General features: G+C 41.0%; 2 protein-coding genes across 4 annotated transcripts in view; both read left to right on the top strand.

Annotated features, from left to right (window-relative positions):
* The window catches only part of bs (blistered), a 637,488-nt gene extending 632,093 nt beyond the window's left edge, over window positions 1-5,395 (top strand). Inside the window, exon 3 of the mRNA XM_065232172.1 lies at window positions 5,308-5,395. Coding sequence (XP_065088244.1) covers window positions 5,308-5,361 — 54 coding nt within the window. The 3' untranslated portion in view covers window positions 5,362-5,395. The remainder of the gene's footprint in view (window positions 1-5,307) is intronic.
* Window positions 5,396-5,631: 236 nt separating this feature from the next.
* The window catches only part of LOC135709781 (ras-interacting protein RIP3-like), an 80,729-nt gene continuing 72,703 nt past the window's right edge, over window positions 5,632-13,657 (top strand). For all 3 annotated transcript variants that reach the window (XM_065232176.1, XM_065232175.1, XM_065232174.1), the window contains exon 1: window positions 5,632-5,719. In XM_065232176.1, the coding sequence (XP_065088248.1) occupies window positions 5,702-5,719 (18 nt within the window). In that variant the 5' untranslated portion in view covers window positions 5,632-5,701. The remainder of the gene's footprint in view (window positions 5,720-13,657) is intronic.

Below are 13,657 nucleotides of genomic sequence, written 5' to 3'. Positions count from 1 at the left end.
ATTGCGTCACCTGATTTTCGAGCGGACTTTGGATAGTTGAGCCAAGCAAATTCGATGCAGCAATATGATTGCCAATCGCATTTGCTTTCCCTTGTGGGGTTATGAGCCGATTGTCATCATTTCCGGCTCTGAGAGGTGGAACTGGTTTGGGATGAGTTTTCAGCACCTTGGCTATCTTCCAGAATGAATGGGAGCGGTCATCCAGATTTTGGACCACACGCCCGAAACTTTCATTTCGGAGTGAGTCCATTCTGGAAGCAATCTGCTTGTTCAGATCGGCCATTTCACGTTTCCTCGCTAGATCTCCAGTCCTCTGAAACTGGCGTCTACGCACATTTCTCAAGCGAATCAGTAATTGGGTGTGGGAATCAATGGCAACAAACTTACCCCTCACAGGAACTTGTCGAACACACGTCTCGTCAGCCACGGATATGGCCTGGTGGAGTCCTTCCAGAGCCCGGTCGATGTCCTCTACGGTGTCAAGCGGCGGATTTTCATCGATGTTTCTGTCAACCACATGCCCAAACTGCACCAAGTTGACATGAGTGTAGTCTTTGCGCAGGCTTTGAGCAGGTGCCACGTGGGTGCCGACTTCAGCCACCACCGGTTGGTGGTCGGAACTGAGATCGTTGATCGCCATCGGTTTGGATAGTCCAATGTTGTATTTAAAAAATAGTCCAACGTGGAAGGGTTTCCCGCCGGAGGGATGAATGTCGGTTCATCAGGGAATTTCACTGTATACAGCCCATGCTGCGAGTGGTCGAAGAGCAGACGTCCGTTCTGATTCCGCTGATAGTTCCGCCATGCTTCGTGGCGGGCATTTAAATCGCCCCCAATGACGAATCGTGAGCTCGTGCGAGTGATGGTGGTCCGGCGACAAACCGGACGTTTCCGGTTGGTGATTCCACCTCCACACTAAGGGCCTCGATGATAGAAGTGCGGATATGCAGCAGCGTGCAGAACTTGATTCCTTTCTTCATGATGATCGCAACACCCCCCCCCCCCCCTGGAGTCGATACGATCAAGCCGGATAATGTGGTGATCAGGCAACCAAAAGCTGTCACCGGATTTAAGATGGGTCTCTGTTATGAGGCCTACGTCGATACTATGCTTGCGGAGGAAGTCAGCAAGCTCGAGTCTTTTTGCTCTTACAGAGAATGCGTTCCATGTGACGACAGTTATCGGTTAAGACACCATACTGAATAATAAACTTACTGAGCACTTGGATCTGTTCGGGCTTGCTGCGGCACTGGCGAAGAGCGCTGGTCATGTCGACGAAAATCTTCATCAGCTCATCCGCAGAGAAGAGATCGGGATTGGCGTTTTGTGCTGGTGGTTGTCTCCAGAATCCAGGGGGGATGGAGAGCTTTGTCCAGCTGAGGCACCAGACGTTTCTTGACGGGGGCCGGATTGCACCCGTGGATTTGCTTGACCGTGTTGCGTAGCAACGAAGAGGCGGGAAGTCCTCCACCCTGAATGCCGGAATGTGTTCCTTCTTCCGTCCTGGTTGTCCTCGCGTTTGGGGCACTGTTTGTCGGACCCCTTATGAGCTCCACCACATTTGCTACTTGTGTGAGCGCTTATTTGCTACTTGTGTGAGCAGTTAATGATTCTGAATAACATTTTGCATTGTTGATGTATAAAGAACAAGGAATCAACAATATCTCCAAATGAAAAAATTACGAGCGATCAACGAACCGAATGACAACGCTATGTCAGAAGTGGAAAGCAATAATGATATAATCTTCTTCCTTCTTTTCCATGACAAGCAGCCCATACGACACACAGAGAAAAAAAATTACCCTTAATTTAAGTTCTTTTTACTTAATTTTGGGTAATTTTGAGTTTTGCATCCCACTCTCACTTTTTGTTGTTGTTAAAAACGGAACGCGAGATTCGACTTTCTCATGACTATCGTTCAATAAGGTACTAGTGAGTAGATGAGATATTCTCAAATTTGAGTAAATTGAGCTTAATTTTGGGTAGAAAATACTCACGAGTAAGTAATTATTTTTGCCGTAGTCAAATGCAAACTACTATAAGCGGTTAACTGAAAATTAGCTTATTGAACAGAACATGGGAGATAAATGAAAAGAACTTAATTTTGGGTAATTTTTCGGTTCCGTGCACAGCTCACTCAGGGCGGTAGCTAAGAGAAGAGGTGACAATAAGGGGGCGAAAATGAACCACTTTTCTGTCAAACGTGAACCAGCTCCTGATTGGCCGATTTCATGTGCGTAAGATAGAGATAGAGATAGATAAAGATAGAGATTTAGATAGAAATAAAAGAGGAAGAAGCCAATTGTCACCTCTTCCTCTTAGGGCGGTAGAAGGAAACGAGCAAATTGTTGGCAAGCTGCTTCATGAAGTAAAGCCGAAGATGATACACGTGTGTTAATGGGATTTTTTTTGTTATGTCTTTTCACGATTTAGATCAAGCTATGTCCTCATCCGTGTAGGGTAGGATGGTGCAAAACGCACCGTTTAAGCAAAATCGTCAATGGCTGGCGAATGGAAGCTAAAATCAAGAAGAAAGTAATGGCGTTTGGTTCATTACCATGTTTTCTACAAAGATCAAGTGATTTAGAACTACAAAAGGATGATTTTCCATGACTTTCAAGGTATTTTTTAAATTGCTTCCAAAATGATATCGGGGCAAAACGCCTGATTCATGATGCAATATGCACCACAACATTGGAACAAGACGCACGACAACAATGGCCAAAACGCACCACAACATTGGGGTAAAATGCACCCCATGGTAAACAAACCATAACCCCTGCAAGTAGATAATGCAAAGGGATGCGGTATTTCAAATGATTATTTCTTTATGTTACATCAGAAGTAAGGTCTCAAAATCTCAATAGAATGTTAAACTGTGATTCATCAAGTAAAATATCTAAAAAATATACGAAACGTAAATTTTTTAATTTTTTTTTTGTGATACATGATGATAAAAGCTTAATTTACAGTCGATGATTTTAACAACTGTGTCCTGTTTTGCACAAAATGCAATTTTTTTAAGGAATCAGTAGGTCAATACATGATTTTATGATCAAGAATTATTTGTTAAACCTCCAGTTGAAAACAATCACAAACCGTTACCCGGAAAATGCATCTGAGGAAAAGTTATCGCTGTTTTTCTATAAGTGGGCATTTTACCCCAGGGGTGCATTATGGGCTGTTCTCCCTTATATAGCAACAGAGCAGGCAAGCAATATATCATTATCCTTCTACCACTCCGATCGAGCTATGTTACAGAGCGAGTTTGTCATGGTAGTCGTAGCAACCGTTTTGTCTGTATCGTTTGATGCTTTATGTGTTTGCATTCGCTGATCAAGAATATACTGTCTCAATTTAACACCAGTTTTTCGAATTTGAAGACTTAATTCTTCTTTCTGGCTCTGATGCACTTACACGTCCTTTTACCTGCCCTCAACTTAGCGTTCTTTGAAGCACTTCCACAGTATTTTTTTTTGACAGCTTTCGATGCCATCCAATGAATGGATTTGTATCTTGTGTGGCAACCCAACAAACAATTTGAGCTGATTAAAAGCTGAATAAGCTAGTTTTTAGTTGAAGAAGCATAATTTTTCCTAAAGAAGCTCTTATTCAACTGTCAATGTTTGTTGGGAAGCAGAATGGTACTCTACGCCCAGAAGACTGATGCAAAATTTGAAATTTTCGATCCATAGTGCTTAAACGGTTTCAAATTGGGTCTTGCTTAGCCTCACAAAATTTAAATTACTTTAGTAAGAAACTGACTTGGGACAAACCATTTCAAGTTTATATGCGAATTACTATGGAAAAACTTATGTCTTTGTTCATATGTATTTAACAATTCACCACATCACTATGCTTTTAAAAATGATAACTGCAAAGCAAATTTTCTCACCTTTAACTTTGTTGAAAACTACTTTTCAATCAAATGTAAGGAACAAAAGTTATTAATGATTCAAGTCACTGATGTCTTATGATTATGCTCATTCAACTGTTCTGCAGGCAACATTGGTGTTTCTGGTGCAAAGAATAGAGCACACATATCATGATTACTATGTCACACTGCAGAATACAGTGTTGCCACAGAACAGCTGCTTGATCATGCCATAAGATTATCGATCTATTAAACAATTAATTACACATTTGGACAATTTGACATTTTGCTGAAAAACGATACTCCGCCAAGTTGTAGCTTAGGAAATCGCCCGTAAAAAAAGGTCTAGAAATTTTCGAAAAAGTAATATGGAAAATGGGTAGAAGACAATGAACAAAAAGTTTGGTTTTCCCATAGTAATTTCCATATAAACTTCGAATAGTTTGTGCCAAGTCAGTTTCATGCCAAATGAGTTTAAATTTTTGGTGGCTAATCAGGACCTGATTTGAAATCGTTTGAGTACTGTGGAGCGAAAATTTCAAATTTTGCATCAGTCTAATGCCCAGATAAGACGACAAAATTTGAATCTCGAATTCCTGGACCGTGAATCGAACCCCCCCCCCCCTCCCCCCTCCGGGTTGACCGAGCCTTTGCTGACAATGCTATCTGAGGTCCAACTACTACAGAGCTATCTGAGGTCCAACACTACAGATAATGAAATATGGTGAAATTCATTCATCGTCATTTATTTGTTGAAAATTTCTCTGTCTTGAATTCTGTCTGCAACGGAAAGATCATGTATCGTATCATGTACGACATCAAGTATGCATGCAAATAAAGTTCACCCCCAGCCAAACCTTTCCAGCGCACAGTTGATCAAGTTGACATTTCACGAAAAATAGAACAGTCAATTATATCAACCCAAACGAAGAACCCACACTCCCGCGATATGCAAAGTGACCAGCCTATTAATGCCAATACCTGTCATGTGTCCTGTTGGTAATACTCGTCAAAAGCATAAAGTCCGTCTCGCGTCTCGTGCATTGCTTCATAACTTTCGTGTAACATTTGCGTACATTTCAGCGTCAATCAACTCGACTTGCGTCTGCAGGCAACCTCGACATCAAGTAGTTGATGGATCAAAATTCGAATGAGTTAGTTTGTATGAGACATAATTGGAAAGAGGAGGAATAGCCACAGTAGCAGGCAGCAGGCAGCAGGCAGCAGTGTGTAGTGCATCATTTGTTTATTCATTTGTCAAAAGGTGGTACGGCTTCATATTTGGATCGGCCCCGCATTATGTGTGTTGTCTTGTAGTGTCCAGAAACAACAGCATCCAGCAGCAACAGCAGCAGCAGCTTCAAAGCACTATTTCAACTGGGCAACACAAATCTCATTCTTCTTATTCTTCTTCTTCTTCTCCCTCTTTCCAGTGCATGTGCCCATGCAAATTGATCGATTTCGATTTCGATCTAGATTTCCTCTGAATTGTATGCAAATCAAGCCCACTCTGCACGGGGAGAGTTCGGAATTTAAAACTTGCATATAATATCGAGATGGAAGGAAGGAAAACGAGCACAACAACCTGCCACACATCTACAACATTTTCAGAAAACACACACACTCCACATCAGCGGCCGTCAACCGGACAGCGACAACATTAGCAACAACAACAACAACAACAATGATGCGGGGGTTGGAACTGTCCAAGGACCATGTTGGAAAATGTTGAATCCCAGAATTGTGTGTGCAGGCGAGCGTTGGCCAGCACTGTACAAAATAACATCGAGCATGAAATGATAGGTTTTAAGTTTTATTCTGGGCTTCATGCATGTTATAGAAAAGGTAAATTCTGCTTCAGTATTCTTATGCTTCGTCAATTGTTTTTCGCTTCGATGCGACTTTGTTAAGAATTCAATCGACTTCATGCTAGCATCAATTTTACATTTTGTCCAAAACGTCGGATAATTTCCCACAGTGCATCAACAAACAGGTAGCAGCATCATTATCCGATTCACTTTTTTTTCCAAAGCTCATTAGTGACGTCCCATCCAGACCCATCAATTGCGATGGTCAGAGCCCATTACAAACGAACCACGTCAAAACTAATGAAAACATTATGCGCACATTATGCTCCCGCAAAGCAATATGAGATTAAATAAAAAGCGAAAACTGCCCTCGCACACAAACACACCCCCGCCCATCTACCGGCCGATATGAGATGGTTTACGATGGGCTCCGACGAATATGTCGATCACACTGATAAGATTTATTGCCCCAATGCTTAACATGTAAGAATCGCGCATAAGTTACACCCAAATGTGGTCATTGGCAATCATTTGATGGGTGCTGGTCGTCGCCGTCGTCGTTGATGTCGTACTCTCGCACTCGGTAATCGATTGCTGGTCAGCAAGCGATAAATCACCGTCGTTACCTCCGCACTGCGAGTAGAAGTAGAGCTGGTGGCCGTCGTCATTTCCCCCATCGCAAGCCGGCAGGACACTAATTTAGAAATTGATCGTAAGATTCGAAGCGTGATAAGAAAGTTAATCAAGATGGTTTAATCGGAGGACATTCTAGCCTACTCATTGCGGTCTAGTGTGATTAAATCTTGGTTATACCATCGCATTGTTAAGGCACTTTTGTAGCTCATTTGGCCGGAGGCTAATGGAAAACTGATTCGGCTTTCAAAATGCATCTGTGGTGATCTAAGCATTTTGGAGAACTATTCGAATACCCTAGTGTGATGCGACGATGAATAAATATGGCTGCTCTTGGATATATCTATCGAGACTTGTTGAAGATTGGAAAGATACGAACCACGTGTAAATTAGTGTTTGTATTCATCAGTTTGTCGTGTTGTTCTGTTTACTTTTACTTTTTGGGCTTCAATCCGTTGACTCTGAATCTGTTGGTGCATGCGTATAAGACTGATGCAAAATTTGAAATTTTCGCTCCACAGTGTTCAAACGGTTCCTATTTGGTTCCTGATTAGCCTTCCAAAATTTGAACTCATTTAGTAAGAAACTGACTTGGCACAAACCATTTGAAGTTTATATGGAAATTACTATGGAAAAACCAAATTTTGTGTTCATATCTATCTAATAATTCACCCTATTACTATGCTCTAAAAATTAATAACTGCAATTGTAGTAAATTTTTACAGCTACAACTTTGTTCAAGACTATGTTTAGATAAAATTTAAGGATCAAAAGTTATTAATGATTCAAGCCACTATTGTTGCTTGATCAATTGTTGCCATAAGATTATCAATCTCTTAAACAATTAATAACTATTTAATTTAATGTTTGGCTGAAAAACATTTTTTTTTCCTTGGTTTGTTTTCCGTCGATCTTGTTTTCAATGCTACCGACGCCAGGGAGGCAGCTCCCACACCTGAACCCTACCTATTGACTCATCAACTCATGAACCGGGGACCAACGGCTTTACTTCCCTTCCGAAGGAAGGCGTGATCAGATATGTTATGCCTCAGAACATCCCGGCAGCGCCGCCTGCTGGGGTGAGAGGTAATCACGCTTACCACGTCTGAAAAACAATATTCCGCAAAATTGTAGCTGAAAACATGTTCCATAAGAATAGCTATAGAAATTTTTAACGGTGCAATATGGAAGAAGGATAGAAGACTACGAAAAAAAAAAAGTTTGGTTTTCCCATAGTAATTCCCATATAAACTTCAAATGGTTTGTGCCCACACTGAACCAAATCACCCTCCATTTATAGAATGAAACATCATTCAGTTGCATCCGATTCCAATGTTTCCGAAAACAGTATGACAAAATCAGTCGGATGATTGTCTATTCGGAAACATTCGGATGAATGAATATTAACAATGTCAATTTGACATGTTTTTGTATGTATTTCGTTAGCAATAAATATGTTAGATATAATGAAAAACATTCAGTATGGAAACGAATGGAATATAATTTGAAATAGTCCGATAACTAAAATCATTTGATTTCACCTATAAAATCATTTATAACCGAAAAAAATGGCAACACACGTTATGTGTAAACTTCAGTTTAAAGTTGTTGTATATTTTCAAAGATCTTAAGAGAAATGAAATGTTCAGATGTAAGTATACGTATCATTTTGCTAGTTCACATGCATTTAATGTTCAAGAATGTCAGCATTTGGAACGGTCATCACGCCTGGATCATCCAGAACGTCGTGGTCGACCAATTTTACTAACGAGGTCAAAAGATATGTTTCCTTCCAGATGCACATGCACGATGAGACTATTGAAGTTTTCCCATTATTTCCCAGGCCCCATAGCAACCTACGGATACGTTTCCCAAGAGTCAGAGCAATCGCTCCTGTAATGACATCGTTGACTACTACGAAGCCAACATCAATCTGCTGTATAAACACATCTTTGCCCTTCAATTGGCTCAATCTCGCCATCATCATTCGTCTCTCAAGGACCCGCCAGCTCAGTTCAAATCACAACTTGTAAATAATATAACCATAAATAAATTGTAAAATGACTTGATGTTGTGCACCTGATTTTCATCCGAAAATTATCATATAATTTCAATTTAATAATTAGTAAAAAATAATACGATTATCCTATGATTTAATGTTTGATTTATGTCTACTTTGGTTTTCGCAAATCGATCTGAACCCAACAAACAATGCCAGTTTAATAAGAGCTTATTCAGGCAAAATTACGCTTCTTCAGCTAAAAATTAGCTAATTCAGCTTTTAATCAGCTCAAATTGTTTGTTCGGAAATCATTCATTATACAGATGATTGTCATTTGATATGTTCATTTTCCAACAGATGATAAATCAAATGAAGATCCTCTCAAAATCATCTGATAATAGTTATAGGGCTTGAGCAAGGCAATAATCATTCGATGCCAGGATGATGTTTTGGTTCAGTACAGTCAGTTTCTTATCAAATCAGTTCAAACCTTGGGAGGCTAATCTAGACCCTATTTGGGATCCGCTTGAGCACTGTGGAGCAAAAATGTCAAATTTTGCATCAGTCTAATGCTATGTGCTTTACCTATATGTGAGGCAGTGCCTCTTACGAATGTATTAGTAAGCGGGGCAAACTTTATGGGTGATAGTGTGGTCCCGTGTACCCGAAGCTTCAGGCACCGGATACAATTAAGTTGCAACGCCATAATCACGATTTTTGTTCGAAGAGTTGGTTCTTATGTCGTCACCACTTTTCATCTCCGAAAATGTTTAGTAGTATTGCTCTCAAACACAAACAAACACTATCATGTGCCACTCCTGTACGTTTATCTCATTGAGTCTAATGCGTATGCATCGTCAAATCAACACTATCGTAAAAAGCTTAACAACGTGATTGGATTTTGAAGAAGTTCACTGAACGAAAACATCCGCAATACTTCGAATGATTATTGTTTTGCTCGGGCCCTTTAACAATATGCTGTCGAATTTCGGATAGTTGCCTTATGGTTGAATTCGTCATCAACTGATGATTCATCATGGATACAAAAAGTGTGTGTTGATAGAGGAAACTTCTTCTTCTTCTTCTTCTTCTTCTTCTTCTTCGCATTTCAAGCTTATTGCATATCGCATATTAGCTTATTGCGTGCTCTCAACTTAGTGTTCTAGATGCACTTCCACAGTTATTATTTGAGACTTTTCGATGCCTCTACCATTTTGCATTGGTATAATTGTGTGGCAAGTTCAACATACTTCTATGCTCAGGGAAGTCGAGACATTTTCCAACCCGAAAAATTCCTAGACTCGACCGGAAATCGAACCCAGCCACCTCCAGCATGATCTTGCTTTGTAGCTGCGCCTTTATCGGCTGAGCTAAGGGAGGCCCAAACTTCCTCCACCACGAAATAGACAATCTTCGATTTCCACGCTTTACCAATGTTCCAGACCAGAGGTGGTCCTGATAGCGATGACTATGTTTTCAACTTGTTTGTCTGCTCAGAGTAGCAAATTACATTCGATAGGACGAGGACGAGGAGGAGGACGATTTGCGTTAAGGGACTGAACCAATACCAAATGCATTCTAATTTAGGATGACTATCATTCTGCTGCGAGGGGGGCGACTCTATCTACCATGCAGGAGATATTGTGTTTTGCTGTGGCTAGCTGTGCGTACGCTGAGTACAGTCAGGAATCCTTATTGCCGGGGTAACGGGGGCGTGAATAAGGAACCGCGAATAAGGATACCCACAGCTTATGGGATTTTCACTAATGGGGGCTGTAGTGGATTATCTCATTTGTTTCAATACATAAAGCTATACTGTCTTCGACAAAGTTGCTGTACTGGGTTAGACCAACAAGCCTGTGCCATTGGATTCGGGTTAAATTGAGAACTACGCCGCTAGAGGCGCTTCACTTTTATGTTACTTATGACTGGCGCTATAATATATGGATCATATTTCCAACATAGAATATTTCGTGATCCTGACCATATAGAAAGTTCCTGTCTTGAGCAAAGTTGTTCAGGTGACCAAGTCCTTTCGGATGGTGGCCATATTAGTTCAGAACTCTCTCACTACGCAGCGCTAGTGTGCATGTGCAATTCCTATATAAACTGTATCTCGAGAGCCTGGCCATATAGAAAGTTGCTGTTTTCAGCAAAGTTGTGCAGGTGATCAAGTCCTTTTGGATGGTGGCCATATTAGTTCAGAACTCTCTCACTACGCAGCGCTAGTGTGCATGTGCAATTCCTATATAAACTGTATCTCGAGAGCCTGGCCATATAGAAAGTTGCTGTTTTCAGCAAGCAGGTGATCAAGTCCTTTTGTATTGGATGGTGGCCATATTAGTTCAGAACTCTCTCACTACGTAGCGCTAGTGTGCATGTGCAATTCTTATATAAACTGTATCTCGAGAGCCTGGCCATATAGAAAGTTGCTGTTTTGAGCAAAGTTGTGCAGGTGCGCAAGTCCTTTCGGACGATGTTCATATTAGTTCAGAACACGCTCACTACGCGGCGCTAGTGTGCAAGTAAATTTCCTGTATAAGCTGTATCTCGAGAACCTGGCCATAAAGAAGGTTACTGTCTTGAGAAAAGTTGTTCAGGTCACTAAGTCCTTTCGGATGATGGTCATATTATTTCATAACCCTCACACTACGCGGCGCTAGTGTGCACATGAACTTTCTTAATATGTTATGACTCCAAAGCTTGTACATATAAGACGTTGCTGTGCAATGTGAGAACAGGAACCGGAAAAAGGATGATGTGTAGAGGCCGAAAATCGATGTCAGATGCCATTTTGGAATCCAATATGGCGGCCATCGGTTCAAGAAAAACTGTCAAATACCGTACAATATGGATATTTTTGGAAAGGGGATGACGTGTAGAGGCTGGAAATCGTTGCCAGACGTCATTTTGGAATCCAAGATGGTGGCCATCGGGTCAAGAAAAACTGTCAAATACCCTATAATACGGGTATTTCCGGAAAGGGAACGACGTGTAGAGGCCGGAAATCGATGCCAGTCGCCATTTTGGAATCCAAGATGGCGATCATCGGGTCAAGAAAAACTGTCAAATACCCTACAATATGGGTATTTCCGGATAAGGAACGACGTGTAGAGGCCGGCCATTTTGGAATCCAAGATGGTTGCAGTTGTTGTTGTTGCCTGCTTTGATAAAATTTACACAAAAATCAATTTTACGGATGTTCCGGATCTTCTCACGGACCATCTGGTGACTACTCAGAGCCATTGAACAGCAAATATCTAAAATCACCATTTTACTACATTTCACGTAGTTGCAGGGCAAAATCAAGGCCTACTTTAATCAAATTTGCGCAGCAATACATTTTATGGGTGTTCCGGATCTTTCGGCGAGCCACTTGGAGCCAGTGAACAGCTAATATATAAAAAAAATCATAATATTACTACATTATATACAGTTGCAATTAAAAATCAAGGCATACTTTAATGAAATTTACTTAGCAACCAATTTTACGGATGTTCCAGATCTTTCGGTGGGTCATCTGGTGACCATTTGGAGCCAATGACCAGCTAATATTTCAGAAATCACAATTTTACTGTATTCCATATAATCGCGGAGGAAAATCAAGGCCTACTTTGATCAAATTTACACAGCAATCAATTTACGGATGTTCTGTATCTACCAGCGGACCATCTGGTGATAACTCGGAGCCATTGAACAGCTAACATATCAAAAATCACCATTTTACAACATTTCTCATTGTTGCAGAGAAAATCAAGGCCTACTTTGATCGAATTTATGTATCACTAAATTTTACGGATGTTTCGGATCTTCTGGCGGATCACCTGGTGACCACTTGGAGCCATTGAAATGCTTATATATCTAAAATCATTAATTTACTACATTTCATATAGTTGCAGAGAATAATCAAGGCCTACTTTGATCAAAAATACATAATAATCCAGATTAAGGTTGATCCAGGTCATCGGAAGGCCTTCCGGTGGACGCTCAGTATTTAGAACCAGGTTATGGGTTGATTTTGTTAAAATATTAATCAGCACTACCCATAGATGCCTGTTGCTGTGGATTTTCAGCACCACCTTGTTGTAGACGACTGGTACCTTTTCTCCCCCCGATGGCCTCTCGGAAACTCGGAATAAAACCGGAACCACTTGGCCATTTTTTTCCAATTTTTAGTAGACCATAATTTCGAACATTTTTCTACTCACTGTGAAAATTTCAACCAATTTCATGGTTAAACAAAAAAGTTATACCTATGCAAACATTGCTATTCGTATACCTGTTCGTAAAAATAAAAACTGCACAAGCGGTTAGGCCCTCGCCAGAAGTAAAGCAGGTGGTGTTCGTTTGAAACGCTAATAACTTTTCGGGGGTAACTCGGATTCACATCCGATCTTCAGCCAAGATGTTCCCAATACTCCAAAAGTGATACATTTTGTACACGAAGAAAATCGACCCACTACAGCGCCACCTAGAGCCGCGAATGTGAAAGTGGCTCGCTCCCCCATACATTTTGTCGATTTTCCCCATACAAATTTCAAGCCGTTTGAGCGTGGGGTTCCCGTGAACCAAATGACTTCAAATTTTGACAGGGTGATTCTGACCCCCCAAACTACCATTCCAGAGGGTAGCGTTTGAAATTCCAGACTTTGACTTTTTTTTTCCATATAACGCTGAAACACTCTAGTGACCATGGAAAACATGTTGCCGCCATATTGGATTCCAAAATAGCGTCTGGAATCTATATCTGGCCTCTACACGTCGTCCATTTTCGGAAATTCCCAAATTGTAGTGTATTTGACAGTTTTTCTTAAACTGATGGCCACCATCTTGGATCCCAAAATGTCGTCTGGCATATATTTCCGGCCTCTACACGTCGTGTCCTTCCAAAAATATCCATATTGTAGGGTATTTGACAGTTTTTCTTGAACCTATGGTCGCCATCTTGGATTCCAAAATGGCATCTGACATCGATTTCCGGTCTCTACACGTCATCTCCTATCCGAAAATACCCATGTTGTTGGGTATTTTACAGTTTTTCTTGAAACGATGGCAACCATCTTGGATTCCAAAATGGCGTCTGACATCGATTTTCGGTCTCTACACGTCGTTCCTTATCCGGAAATACCCATATTGTAGGGTATTTGACAGTTTTTCTTGACCCGATGGTCGCCATCCTGGATTCCAAAATGGCGTCTGGCATCGATTTCTGGCCTCTACACGTCGTTCCCTCTCTGGAAATACCCGTATTATAGGGTATTTGACAGTTTTTCTTGACCCTATGGCCGCCATCTTGGATTCCAAAATGACGTCTGGCATCGATTTCCGGCCTCTACACGT

The sequence above is a fragment of the Ochlerotatus camptorhynchus genome, unplaced genomic scaffold, assembly GCF_037179485.1.
Source record: "Ochlerotatus camptorhynchus isolate MF236.1 unplaced genomic scaffold, CSIRO-AGI_Acam_v1.1 ptg000364l, whole genome shotgun sequence".
NCBI classification, from domain to species: Eukaryota; Metazoa; Arthropoda; class Insecta; order Diptera; family Culicidae; genus Ochlerotatus; species Ochlerotatus camptorhynchus.
Note: the sequence above shows the minus strand (reverse complement) of the source record. Positions and strands in the feature narration are given on the sequence as shown.